Source organism: Aphelocoma coerulescens, chromosome 2 (assembly GCF_041296385.1).
Source record: "Aphelocoma coerulescens isolate FSJ_1873_10779 chromosome 2, UR_Acoe_1.0, whole genome shotgun sequence".
NCBI lineage: Eukaryota > Metazoa > Chordata > Aves > Passeriformes > Corvidae > Aphelocoma > Aphelocoma coerulescens.
Genome location: NC_091015.1, coordinates 132,881,755 through 132,895,175, shown reverse-complemented (window position 1 = coordinate 132,895,175; position 13,421 = coordinate 132,881,755). Strand labels below are relative to the sequence as shown.

General features: G+C 34.2%; 1 protein-coding gene across 1 annotated transcript; it reads left to right on the top strand.

The window, feature by feature from the left end:
• Positions 1–588: 588 nt before the first annotated feature.
• PPP1R42 (protein phosphatase 1 regulatory subunit 42) lies at positions 589–13,421 on the top strand. Its single transcript, XM_069005986.1, has 7 exons — positions 589–717; positions 1,937–2,103; positions 2,568–2,706; positions 5,347–5,463; positions 10,499–10,616; positions 11,892–12,020; positions 13,204–13,421. The coding sequence occupies exons 1-7, from the start codon at positions 589–591 to the stop codon at positions 13,419–13,421; spliced, it is 1,017 nt and encodes a 338-aa protein (XP_068862087.1).

Sequence of the window (13,421 nt, the reverse complement as noted above, 5' to 3'; positions counted from 1 at the left end):
TGCCTTAGTGGGAAAAACTCACAGTTTTTAACTGTGCAGAAGATGCCGTTGTGCACGTGACAAAAGTGCTGTGCAGATATATAAAGAGCACTGTAGCTTAATACCACCTCCCACAGCCTGTAAAACCTGTTATGGAGTGTCCTGTATTTTCTAATTTATAATCAGATTATGAACTTCCATTAACTAGTTAATATGTGTGAGAATTATACCTGCTGTGGAGCATTGTGCTCATATTTCTACATGAAAAAGATGAAAACTATAATACAACCTTCTTAAGCAAACTGAAACAACAAATCAAATAGAAAAATTATTTTAAATGTTAATTAATGCACCAAAAACTTGATAAAATGTCAGCAATAAAAGAGGTAGATTTTTATAGACCATATAGTATCACTGTAAATGAAAAGGGTATGGTGAGGATATGTCAGATTTCAAGTACACATGTAAGCTTTATTGAAGTCCTGGGGTACAAGTAATATAACATTTTCCTTTTCTTTGTTTTTAAGGCATTCTATAATACTACTTAGAAGAGCACGTGGAATACACTATTAAAAGAAGCAGTAGAACAGCTTGACCTATTACAGAACCATGGTTCGACTAACAATGGACCTAATTGCTAAAAATGTCAGTCACAAGAATAGTAGTGAAGAGGACTTTGGACAATATCTGCAAAAAATGACTCATCTGAATTTGTCAGATAAAAATATAGATTCAATTGTAAGATTTATTTTTATTTTTCCTTTTAAACTGGCTACTCTAATGTTTTGTAGTTACTGTTATGATGAAGTGTTCATAGTTGGCGAGACAAACAAGGAAAGCCAAGTTTTACAGAGTTGTTAACTCACAGCACAATCTTTTCAATCTATCTGTGATTTATTCCTTAAATTGCAGAGGAAGTCTGAGAAAGGAAAGGAGAGTTCAGGAACAGGAAATAACCCAAGTGAGGTTAACAAATTTGGACTGGTGTAGTGGCTATTTCAAATTAGTCAGGTTAAAAATATACTTTTCAAAAAAAAAAAATTGCTCCCTGGGGCTTATTCATTTAGAGAATAATCCATGAGCTTTTTATTTCGAAGACTAAACCTGCAAATTTAACCCTGTCCTCCTTCCTCTGAGTTTAATAGCAGGAAATGTATACAGGTTTCAATAAGTTCTGAGTTAATTCAGATTACCTCAAGATACTGAGTAAATTTTGAAACTGCTGAGCCCTGCACAAGGGCATTGTTGCATGTGGTGGATTTCTGCTCGAAAAGCGTGATTTCAGTCAAGAAGAAATCGCTTGTTCTGTGTGAGCAGATCCTTGCAAGCAAATGGGTTTATTCAGCCCACTCCTAGGAACATGTGCAGCCATAGCAAGTCACTAATTGGATCAGTCCGTCTGATGAGGTCTGGTTCATCAGCTGCCACTGCAAAGTTTTACAGAAACCTTCATAAGGAGTGGCCTTTTACTTGTTTAATAGGAATATATTCAAAGAAACTCAACATTTGAGTGCAAACCTGAGTTCAGAAGTACATTGAAATAGATTGAAGTGCAAGGTTGTGTATAAACCAATAATTCTTTGCCAAGAACTGGTTTCCAGTTACATCAGTGTGGTTTAATGGAGACAACTACATTAAAAACTGTGCTTTTCTGAAATCCATCTGGTGAAGGCAGGGAAGGGAATGAAGTCACACTGGATGTGGTGTATCTGCTGGTTATGCCTGTAGTCATCAACTTCTGTATGACAAAATAGTAACGACAGATTTAAGTCTTTATTCTGATGATAACTGACAATATAGAATAACTCCATTGTTCTAGGATAAATAGTTTTAAAAAATGTTTGCTAAAGGTGAAAATTTATTAATCATGCAGCAGAATTTAAGTATAAGAACAATGAATAGCTTCCAGAAGCAGGCAGTGAGTGAACATTAAGTAGCATGTTATTGTTTATTTCAGGGTGACCTCTCTTTCTGTAAAAATCTGAGAGTTCTGTATTTATATGATAACCAAATCAACCAAATCCAGAACTTGGACTTTTCTTCAAATATAACACACCTTTACCTTCAGAACAATTGTATTTCAAGTATAGAAAATCTCTCATCACTTAAAAAACTTGAAAAACTGTAAGTTGAAAATAATGTATTTATTTTACTAGTAAAAAGAATAGTTATGGAACTTAAGAAATTTTTTAAATTGTGTAGCCATTAAGGTCCTTTCAGCTCCTAAATTTTGCTTTTCAAAAGAAGTAATTGCTTGTTATTTTTTGATGAGATGTTCTGTGATAAAAGTAATGACATATCATCTTGACATATATATGCATTTAAATTATTTTATTCTTTCAGTCATATAATAATAATAGTAATAACAATAATAATAGTAATAATAGCAGTAGATAAAATTGCAAAAAAACCCCCTAGAATCAGTTAAATGTACGATCTACTTGTATGCTAGGTTATTTACTTTTTCTATCATAATTTCCAAGTGTTATTCAATAATGCTTGAAAAATATTTTTCTTTATATACTGAAGCCTTGTGTTTGCTCTTACTTTCAAAGGATATTAAATCTATTTTGTGTTCTATTCTGTAGATATTTGGGAGGCAACTGTATCACTGTAGTTGAGGGTTTGGATAAAGTAGGAGAACTAAGGGAGCTACATATTGAAAGTCAACATCTCCCTCTTGGTGAAAAGCTTCTGTTTGATCCAGTATCTCTTAACTCCCTGGCAGTAAGTATATCTTGAGAATTTCAATGAGCCAGTTATCAAGTGATTAGTATTTTTAGGAGAAATGATTAGGACTTGATCACTCTGTGTTTTCCTTCTTTGCCAACTGGTGGCATTCTTTCAAATTCTACCAAGGGACTCCCACCCTAATTCTCATATAAGCTAGGAGTCCAGCAAATTCTACTTCATCTTTTTTTTTTATTATGAAGGATGAAAATGAGAATAAAGAGAGAGAGGAATTAAGGAAGTGTGTGGATGCCCTATACCAATAGAATGTGAATAAACTAAAAACAGGGTTGGAATTTTTCACTCTTAGTTTTCTTACTCTGTTTCACTTGTAGTGAATTAGTTTGTTGCTATTTCACTGATTTGATTGTTATAGTTATTTACTGCCTTTTGTGTTTCTGTAGAAAATGGAATGGAAAAAAAAGGCACGAACAGCTTTTTTTTTCCTGGATATTAAGAACAACACAATCAAAACCATTCAGTTTTAGTTCTGCAGTTCCTCTATGTTGTGTTATATCAAGATTTCAGGAAATCTTTTTAAAGTTGTCTTTCAACATGTTAATTGCTCAGAAAACATAAAACATATAGTTGAAGAGGTTAAAAAGTAGGCTTTATTTGCTAATGGATGTAGTTCTGTACTAAAAAAATTCCTCTTGCTGTATCTCCCATAGTGTAGCCAGGGCTTGATGAGCCTTTTTTTGTGAAGATGAAAAACTCACTAAAAAGTGAGTTCTTTTGTTCACATGTATATCATAAATATTTAACGTAGCTCTATTTTTTTCCTGTTTTGAGGTTAAGTAATTCAAGACATGTATTGCTGTTTTTCTTTAATAGAAATGAGTCATTACTGTGAGAGCATTTGTACTTTGTTCCATCTATATTGGAGAAATTATCAAAGTAAAGGGAAGTTTTATGGCTATAATCTTCCCAGGATAATAATGTGTAATAAACTCTTCATGTGTTTTTCAGCAGCCTGGCCTAGATTTGTTTCTTTGTGGCTTTTATTTAAGTCCTTTTGAAGTGGGGCTTGTTTTGTTTTTTGAGGAACACTTTGCATTCTTGATGATGTAACATCTTTGTGGAAGCTAAATGTAAAAATATTCTATTTTATCCTCCAAGTGCTAAGTGTTGGAGCCTTTTTAAGACATCACGTTTTACTTCTTATTCATCTGTTTCTGGCTCTTTTAATGGCGTCAGAGATGAAAGAGATAGAAACATGAGGCCGTATAGCTCTCTGTGTACCACAGGCAAATGTTTTGATGATGACAGTGTCATGAATCTGACTGAGAAGATTAAGTTTATGAACTCTGCTTATCAGGATGATACTGGTAATTTCTGTCTGCAATGTAGACCTTGGTCAAATTTTTGAAGGGAGTTAGTTTTCCTGTGTCAACCGCTGAAATTGAGATTTTCCAACTAATGGTAAGTCCTATACCTTGTGTAATTCTAAACTCGCTGGATTAGGTGTCCCTTTTCATTTTCTAGAGACATAAACTTCTTCTTTTTATGTGGAACTACATTAGTATTTCCCAAGATAAACACCTGAAACACGTTTAGCTTTTTATCTAAAATGTAAAGATCTCCGTAACTACTGTCAGTTACAAATAGCAAAGTGCAATATGTGACTCAGTACTGCTCCAGAGAAGGGGTAAGGAGCAGAGGTATGGATACTGAGAGGTTTGTAGGATCAGGCATGAAAGAAGAACGCTGTAGTCCAGCTGTTGAATGAGACCTATGTGGGTATCACATATGGGCTTCAGCTCTGCAGTTCAGATGCAATCTTTGGACCCACAGTATAAGAACATGGACCTGCTGCAGCAAGGCCAGAGAGGTCCACAAAGATGATCAGAGGGCTGGATGGAGCACCTCTCCTGTGAATACAGGCTGAGAGAGTTGGAGTGGTTCAGCCTGGAGAAGAGAAGGTTCCAGGGACACCTTATACCAGCATTCTAGTACCTAAAGGAGGTTCATAAAAAAGCTGGAGAGGCACTTTTTAACAAGGGTGTGTTGTGATAGGACACAGGGTAATGGCCTGAAACTGACCAAGGGCAGGTTTAGATTAGCTGTTAGGAATAAATTCTTTGTGAGGGTGGTGAGACACTGGAACAAATTGCACAGAGAAGCTGTGGATGACCCATTCCTGGCAGTGTTGAAGGCCAGGTTGGATGGGCCTTGGGCAACCTGGTCTAGTGGAAGGTGTCCCTGCTTATGGCACGGGGATGGAACTAGATGATCTTTAAGGTCCCTTCCAACCCAAGCCATTCTGTGATTCTATAAAAAGGCAGTCAGTTTCAATGTATGTTTCATACTTCAAAAGTAGAGTTAGTAGCACTTGCAGAACTCCGTACAGCATTTGAACATGTTTAAAGAAAAACAAAAATACTGTATTTACTAAGAATTCCTGAAATAATTGAGAAACAATCTTACTTTGGTTTCACTTCAAAAGCAGAATAAATTACATTTTAGGACAAGATGGAAAGCCAACATAAAACAATCTGTATAGTATGGGAGGTGGTATTTGCATGTTTCTTCTTCATGTGTTTGTTCATCTTTTAAGATAATTTTCTGTAATAGTTTACAACTTGAAACATACATGGCATGAAAAAAATACTTCTTTTTCTGCTTTTCTTCCTTCAGAAATCTTTGTCTGTATTGAATATCAGCAATAACAACATTGATGAATTAGAAGAGCTGGCAGTTTTGGAAAATCTTTCTTATCTTAAAGCAGTCGACAATCGACTTAAACATATGAAGGTATTAAAATAAATATTTGTTGTATTAAGTATGGGTGATAAGAAATTAGCCACATTCATCTTTATCACTAAATTTATGAGTAAAAAGAAATTTTACTTCTGCTGTTACTAAATCTCTGGATTGTCAAGCATGCTGTCTTTTCTCATATAGAAATATTACTGAGATTAAAAATGGAGAAGCATTTATCTAGGATGTCAAAAATTCTATTTTTATTAATTAATACTGAAATTAATGGGCTTAAATGGTAACCCAAATCACCAAGACGAAGTCTTGCTTAAAATAACTCTTTCATTTCTGGTTTGCATATACATTTTTTTTCCTTAGTAAACTTAACTTTCATTGGTTAGTAATTATTAGAATAACTATTCTTACTACTTCTTAGAGCACAATATATTTTTAACAGATTGTTGAGAGAATTTGGCAGTTCTCTTTACTAATGAGGAGATTGCAGTATTTTGTGTGCATACCCTATTAGTTATATAGATGAATATATTTCTTTGGACTCTTCATTTTTTTACACTTTAATATTAAAAAATGTTGAATTATGCCCTTCTTTCTTACTTGAGGACTATTAATGCTTTGTATTTCAAGTCCTGGCTGTCAGTTGTGATTGAATTTATATCAAAATACAATTCACGTAGGCTTTAGCTGGAGAATTAAAATCACATTGAATATGTTGGTTACATCAAAATAGAAGAAAGCTTTTTCAAATAGGCAATCTCCCCAAAGCTTCCCTTTTTAAAAGGAATCCATTTCTAAATAAAACATATTACAGAGATTTTTATATTGGCTCCTTCTTTCTTATAAATAAAATATACTTCTGTTGTGATGATCTTAAAAAAAAATTGTCATAGCCAAAGCACCAATTAATATTAAGAATTAGGATGCCAGTTTGAGACAGCATTTTCAGTATCTCAGAGCAAAAAACAGTATCTTCTGAAACAGAATAAGGAGAGGACAAAAAGACTGCATTATTCAGTAACTGTGTATATATTATTTATTCATTATTAAACTGGATTATGTAATCATCAGGAAAACCAGAATTATATTTACCCAAATAATGTAGATTTCTATGCTGCATGGTCACAACATTTGAAAAATTATGCAATTAGCATTTGAGTTTGCTGCTGCTGTCCATTACACTCAGATTAAACTCCGGTATATTTTGAAAATGACTGTTCTTTGTGTTTTCTAAACAATCTCCCAATTGTTTAAAATATATAATTGTTTGAAATATATGGAACAGGGAAGGTGTTTCTATTCGTATCTTTGCAGACCTGTAAAATTAATGAACGTATCAAATATGTTTAATATACAGTGTAATGCAGGTGGATATCCAGCTTTCCAGCTACAATTACTGAGTTTTAAGGGATTACATTTTGGTAGGCTCTACTTATCACTGATATAAATTCTTAAATAAATAAGAACCAAACTGTTGAAAAATGCAGTAAGCCATACAAAGTATTTTTTTTTAAGTCAGTTTTAACTCTGTGTAGAAGGCTTTAGCTCACGGCAGACATCAAGTAGGAGAACAATCTTATACAGCTGCTGACTGTTCAAAAAAAATAGCTGAGGGAAGTTTTGAGTATGTTTCAACTTTTTTGCATCCCTGGATTTCATGATTGCATGGCATACATTATTCTACAGCTGTGAAAGTTGCAAGGATTTTAGGGGTATACAGTTCTCTACACTTAACTGGTTCTGCTGGCTGAACTTGTTAGACACAGCAAAGGCTCTTTCATTCCCACACAAGCTGCCTCCATTCTCCTCCCTCTTGCCCCTCTGTTATCAAAACTCTGATGTATACCTCTTTTTCATGCCAAAAGCACTATGTCCCCTCTTCTACCATTCTTTCTTTCCCATCACTGCCATCTAGTATTTCCCCAGGAATATCTGGCATTGATCAGAGATCGTGGCAGTGCTACATGACAGGGAAGCATTGGAGAGCTCTGTACCCAGCTGTGCTTCACCCAGTGGGAAGAGAGACTGTAGAGGAGCTATCTGTGTCTGAGCAAGTCTGGTGAACTGCAGGAATAACATGGAATCTTTGTGAAAGATGAAAATATGAAAGGCATGAGAAATGCATGATATACAATCTTATGTAGACTTTTCTCAGTTTTGTGTATTTTATATAATTATTTTATATTTAAACATTTCTCTCAGTTTTTTCACTTTATTATGAAAACCCATTTTCCTTTGCTTTGCAACTATGCCACCTTGATTTCAGCACAGTTGGAAATTAGGACTAGTAAATTCAAGCACTTAAGGTTGTGGCTAGTTCAGGGCTTTGTTAGCATAACTAACAGACATCAAGGCATATGACCTTGTTTCACTTGACTGAAGTTTATATAATGCAGTCTGAACAGTAGACAGAACAAAATCAAGTAATTTTTCTGAATTCATGCAAAATAACTATGACTAGCTACCATATGCAAAAGGTAAGTTGTAGGTCAGTTCTCAAAAACATAATTGATTTTAATAGAATTGGCTTTTCTTTGTTTTCTATTGCTTGCTACTTCATTTATTCATCCTACTGAGGTTCTGGTTTGCTTTAGTCAGGATCACAAGGTCTTCTAGACTGCAGTGTATTTGGGTTGGAATTAAGGAAATTTTTTTAAAACACTATGTCTATTAAAAAACCCCCCACAACTATTCCTTTTTATAAAAAGCCAGCATATTATTTATTTATTAAGTTCATTAGTTTTTGGAAGATTATGACTTGTGTGAGTGTTTGGATAGGTAGAAAAAATATAGCTAGAAATACCTGTAAAAATCTGTATTTCCCAAGTCTTTAATTTATTCAACCTCTGCCCAGTATTGATTATGACAAGAGGATATCACGAAAGATGAATTCATTCGCTTCAGAATTGAGTCAGGAACAAGAGAAAAATTATAGATTTTCTCAAATGGATTATGACAGGTAATCAAACTGGTGACAAATTGCTGTCTGTAGATGTAGCTGGGGCAGTTGGATTAGATGTTTCCGATAAAAACTGGAGCATACTGGTCAAATACCAATTCTTAAATGGCCACCGTTAATTGGTAAGAAAGTTACTGCCAGCACTACAGCTGCCTACTCAGGCACTTGCCCTTCCCCCTCCCCACCCTCCCCGATGGAATATAGTTTGCTCGTCAGTATTTTGTAGCAGACCTCAAAGTGATAGCATGACATGATCATTTATCAAACGGAGCCTGCCCAGAAGAGTGTCTGGTCCCTTTAGTACAGCTTATTGAAAGGCTGGGAAGTGAAAGCACTTTATTAGAGACAGGAAGGCAATGAACAACTAGAGCGTATCGAAAGGGTAATCATATTTCAGCACAGGATTAGTGTGCTCTTAGATAAACATACACTGGAGTAAGCATGTTCTGGGTCATTTATCAAGTAAGTAACAGCTAACAAAAATCTACAGGACTCTGTGTACATTCATCAAAGTTAAACTGTATACATTTTATTTCAGTAATAGACAACTTTGTGTAGCAAAACTATTACTAGGAAAAATTCTTCCTAGTGAAATCTAAAACACATTACAGGCTTCAATGATAGTGTCTGAATGCTTAGGTAAGAATAAATAAATATACTTGCTAAATGATTTTTCTTTTTTAATAATTCTAGCCTAAAAAATATTTTGCTTGTGATTAAGTGTTAGCACGTAAACTATGGGGGTTATCATGTTGCTGTTCTGATACATGCTGATTAAGCTTTGCTGCATAACATTACAAGAATTATTACATTTCTGTGTGTGCACTGGTCCTCAGAGTTTCTTGCATTGTTTTATCAGTCTTGATCCTCACAGAACCAGGCTTTTGCTCTCTGTTTTTCTAAGAAGACATTTTTATCACTGAATAACAATAGATGATGTCACCATCATCAGAGATAGACCAAAAATTCTATGATTTGGAGGTATGAAGCTGTGCTGCCACTTTCTCTTCCACATGATTTTTCTTAACATATATTATGTAACCCATAGAATATTTCCAAGAGGATTTTCTACCAAGGGAGATGAGCCAGCAAAAGCAGAATTCTCCCTGCTTGCATTACCCAAGCAATTTTCTAAATTTGAAGGATCTAAGAGATACCTGCATTACTAGAGACTTCATTGTTGGCATCAAGCTACAAAATTTCACACACTTTGCAGGTTAGAATCTGTCACAGCATGATAAGTAGATTTTTCCAAATTATTACAACAGTAGAACATAAATTCTCTCTCCTCTTCTATTTGTACAGATTGTCTTGAATCCCTCCATAAGCTTTTCATACATACAAGAAAAGCCTGTGAAGAATGGGAGTTAAATGAAATTTTGGAAAGAAAGTATTTCATAAAGTAGGGTGTCTGAGTAGAAAGGACCAATCTGCTAAACTTTGCATGTTTTTACCTTGAATTTATTGTATTTAAAGGACAGAGTAGTTTCATCTAGGTCATTCTGTCCCTGAGTAACCAGACAGAAATACAGATGGAGCAAGGTATATTTCACTAATTTCACTGTTTAGGCCAATACTATAACTGACCACCCACAGTTAGGTAGGGAGAGATTACTCTTTCTCCTGTAAAATACAGTTCTACATATATAGAGAGAGGCAGTCCACTCTGGATAGTGTGGTTTTTAGCTATTTTTTTAGTCTGTCCTTTATCTTTATAAAGTATTTATTGTGCCACACACTGATATTCTATGGGCTCTGTAAGACCTTGGTGATACATTAACAGACATTACATATCATACAATTTTTTTCATTAGTACTTCCTAGGCTTTAGGTGCTTATAAGTGAGATTGAAGTGGTAATTTTCCAAAGCTGTCGTTACTGCATCCTTAGAAATGCAGTGTCTTCCAACTGCATCACCGGTTCTTCTGTGCAATTTTGATATATTCAGGGGATGCTGTGGACCAATCTGCTTGAAAATGCACATTCTTAATGTGAATAGTCTTGTTGAAGTTATTTCTGTGTGCAGGATTTGGGCCTGGCTGAATGAATCACTGTTGAATTTTATTCTGGAGGGGGAAACATAATCACAATGTTCTGTTGTTGTTTCAATTGCAGAATTTGGAGGTTGTATTAAAAAAATGGACAAAGCTACGCAGAATAGATCTTATGGGAAACCCCATCTGCCAAAAACCGAAGTACAGGGACAGCATTATAGTACAGTCACAGACTTTAGGTAAAAAATTAAATCAACAGCCCACCCATAACCCCCACTCTTTTAGAAAATAACTGAAAAATTAATTGTTCTTGAGTAGCACTATGTATGTAAACACAGTTACTGCTATAGATATGTGTCAAATCATAAATTTTTAATTTATATACAAAGCTAAAACTGCTTATGTAATCAGCTTCACAAGCCATCTTGTTTGGCTTTTGGTATTAGTAGTAGTAATCATTTGTTTTGTAATAGATGATTGATGAGACTGTTACAAGACAATTTTTGTGTTCGTATTCCAGATGTTGTGAAACTGATTTTCAAAGATCACTTTAATCTATTCCCCTATCAATGTGTAGTAGTTGCTAAAGTGTTTTTGTTGTAGAGTGCCAGTTGTGCAGATCCCACCTTACTGTGTTTGAATTTGTCATGTAACATTCATCCTTAAACTTATAAGCAGTTCACACTTATGTTATGGGTGTTATTTGTTAATCTTAACCCTTATGGTGCAGTTTATATTATTATTTTGAGATAACTTTAGCATAAAAGGAAGAAAGTTATTCTTCTATATCTAAACAGTTGTATTGTAGAAATAAGTAAAAAAAAAAACCCTGCTAATGTTTTAATTTTTTGGATAAATGTGGCAATTATGTTTAAAGTTAGAATTACAGAACTTGATTTTTCTCAAAGTACAAAGTATTGGCCATTAAGAAAAAGAAACAGCTTATCTGCACAATGAAAATAACAGTGCCTTAGGACAGTTCTAATGCAACCTAAATTTGTAGCCACACGAGGTATTTCATTTGGGCTGACTCAAAAATGCAGATGCAACCAATGAATCATAGAGCAAAAGGTTTATGGCACCTAAGTGAGTAAAGTTAACCTTAGAGAGGAAAATCTGTGTGACTGTCTTCATGATCAGTAGAATCCCTTGATTGCTAAGACATGTAGTTTCCCTATGAACCTGGATTTTTGCATCTATCTATACCATATGTAAGAGCATATCCTTTCTTCAGAACTTTCTAGAAGTGTTGCATGTTAACCAAATATGAAATATGCATATTTCCCTTGAAATTTATAAAAAATGTAGATTTTTTTTTGCAATTAAGACATATTAAATCATTCTTGCAGCTTGAATATGAATATAAATCTTTATTGGTTATTTTTTCTTTACCAAAATACTAAAAAAAGAAAAAAAGATTTGAAGAGAATGAATATAGAGCCAATACACATTTCATACAACTTTGTATAGCCATTTAGTTCACTTTGTATCACAGAAAATGTTCTCTTTTGCAGAATTCCTCGATGGGAAAGAAGTTAAAGAAATGGAAAGACATTTCTTAATGAATTGGAAAGCCTCCAGAGCTGCCAGGAAAAAAAGCAATGAAAGAATAACAGATGAACATGCAGCCTATGTACAGTTTTGTAAGAAAAACGAATCAATTATTTCATGCTTATTTAAAATTTACAGAAATCATAAAATAGCAGCTAAAAATATATACTAAGAATTGTATATAAGGGACTTGTACCAGAGATGAGTCCAAAAGACATGAATAGAAATTGAGCTTTTCCAATATAAAATTTAACTTTAGCACTAGTTCATGTGTTGGTTTTTTCCCTCACATCCCAATCTCCCAGAGTCGTGGAAAGGGGTGGCTAGTACATTTTGAGTGTGTAAATATTCACATTTACTTGCCATATTTAAAAAATGTTGGGCATTCTTGAATAAATATGCATGAAATTCATCAGACATTTAAAATATAGTTGTTGATACTTATTTGATCTGTGTATATTGTCAGTCTTTTAAAGGCCTTCACAAGATACATGTAGCAGAAGTCCAAGTTTTAAACTTGGAAAGAAAAAAAAATGTCTGGGAGGTAAAAAAGCCTTAAAGCCTTTTTGAGGTTTAAAGGTAACATGTTCTTCAAGTGGGAAAACAAATTAGTGTTGAAACTAAAATAAAACCTGAAATAAATGTTGAGGTTTTTTAAAAATGATGGGGAAGTGGTGGTTGTTACAGAGTTGACTGCAGGTTAAAACATAAATGACTTAACAGCATGTCTTGCCATCTTGCAGTATTTGGATACAGACATTTGACTTGAAATTACTCAAAATGGTTTGGATTACCAAATTTATAAAGTAAAATTGGTGGCAGTTACACTGTTGCTTTCAGAAGATAAATTAATATGTTATTTTTGAAGACATGAAGGCTGATTCTCTGCCTGCCAGCACCAGCCCTAAAATATTTAGTCTGCTCAGTGTTTGAAAGCCATATGTAAATGGCAATGGTTTTGAAATGGTCTTCTGAATAACTACTGATATAAGGAAGTGCTATGTAATTGAATTTACTCCCTTTCAAATAACTCTACCTGACTGGGAATACCTGTTTTAATATTCACCTTCATCAGTGTTTGAAGCACCTTCCATAATTCCATTCAAAGTTTTCTGTTCTCAATTATCAAATTTGAAGTATTTTACCTTAAGGTTTATTACACTGTTTTCTATAACGAGATATATTAGAACCTGTGATCAATCACACTGAATATTAAATAGATATGGTTTGACTTGGGATATTGAATTAATCCTTTTTTCTTTCTATTTTCTGCAGCTGACTCTGAAACACCTTATCTCACTCTTCCTTTTCACGACAGTCACTCTGTGAAAACAAAAGCAGATTTTTTAGATTTGTCTCACAAGCAGAAAGTTGAAAGAAAACCTCTGTCAGGAATCCGTGAAAGAAGCAGTCAGATGAAAACTCAGGTGTGTTCCTCAAATATCTTCCCTTTAGTTATGCTGGTTATTGCTTGTACAGCTATTGCTGAATAA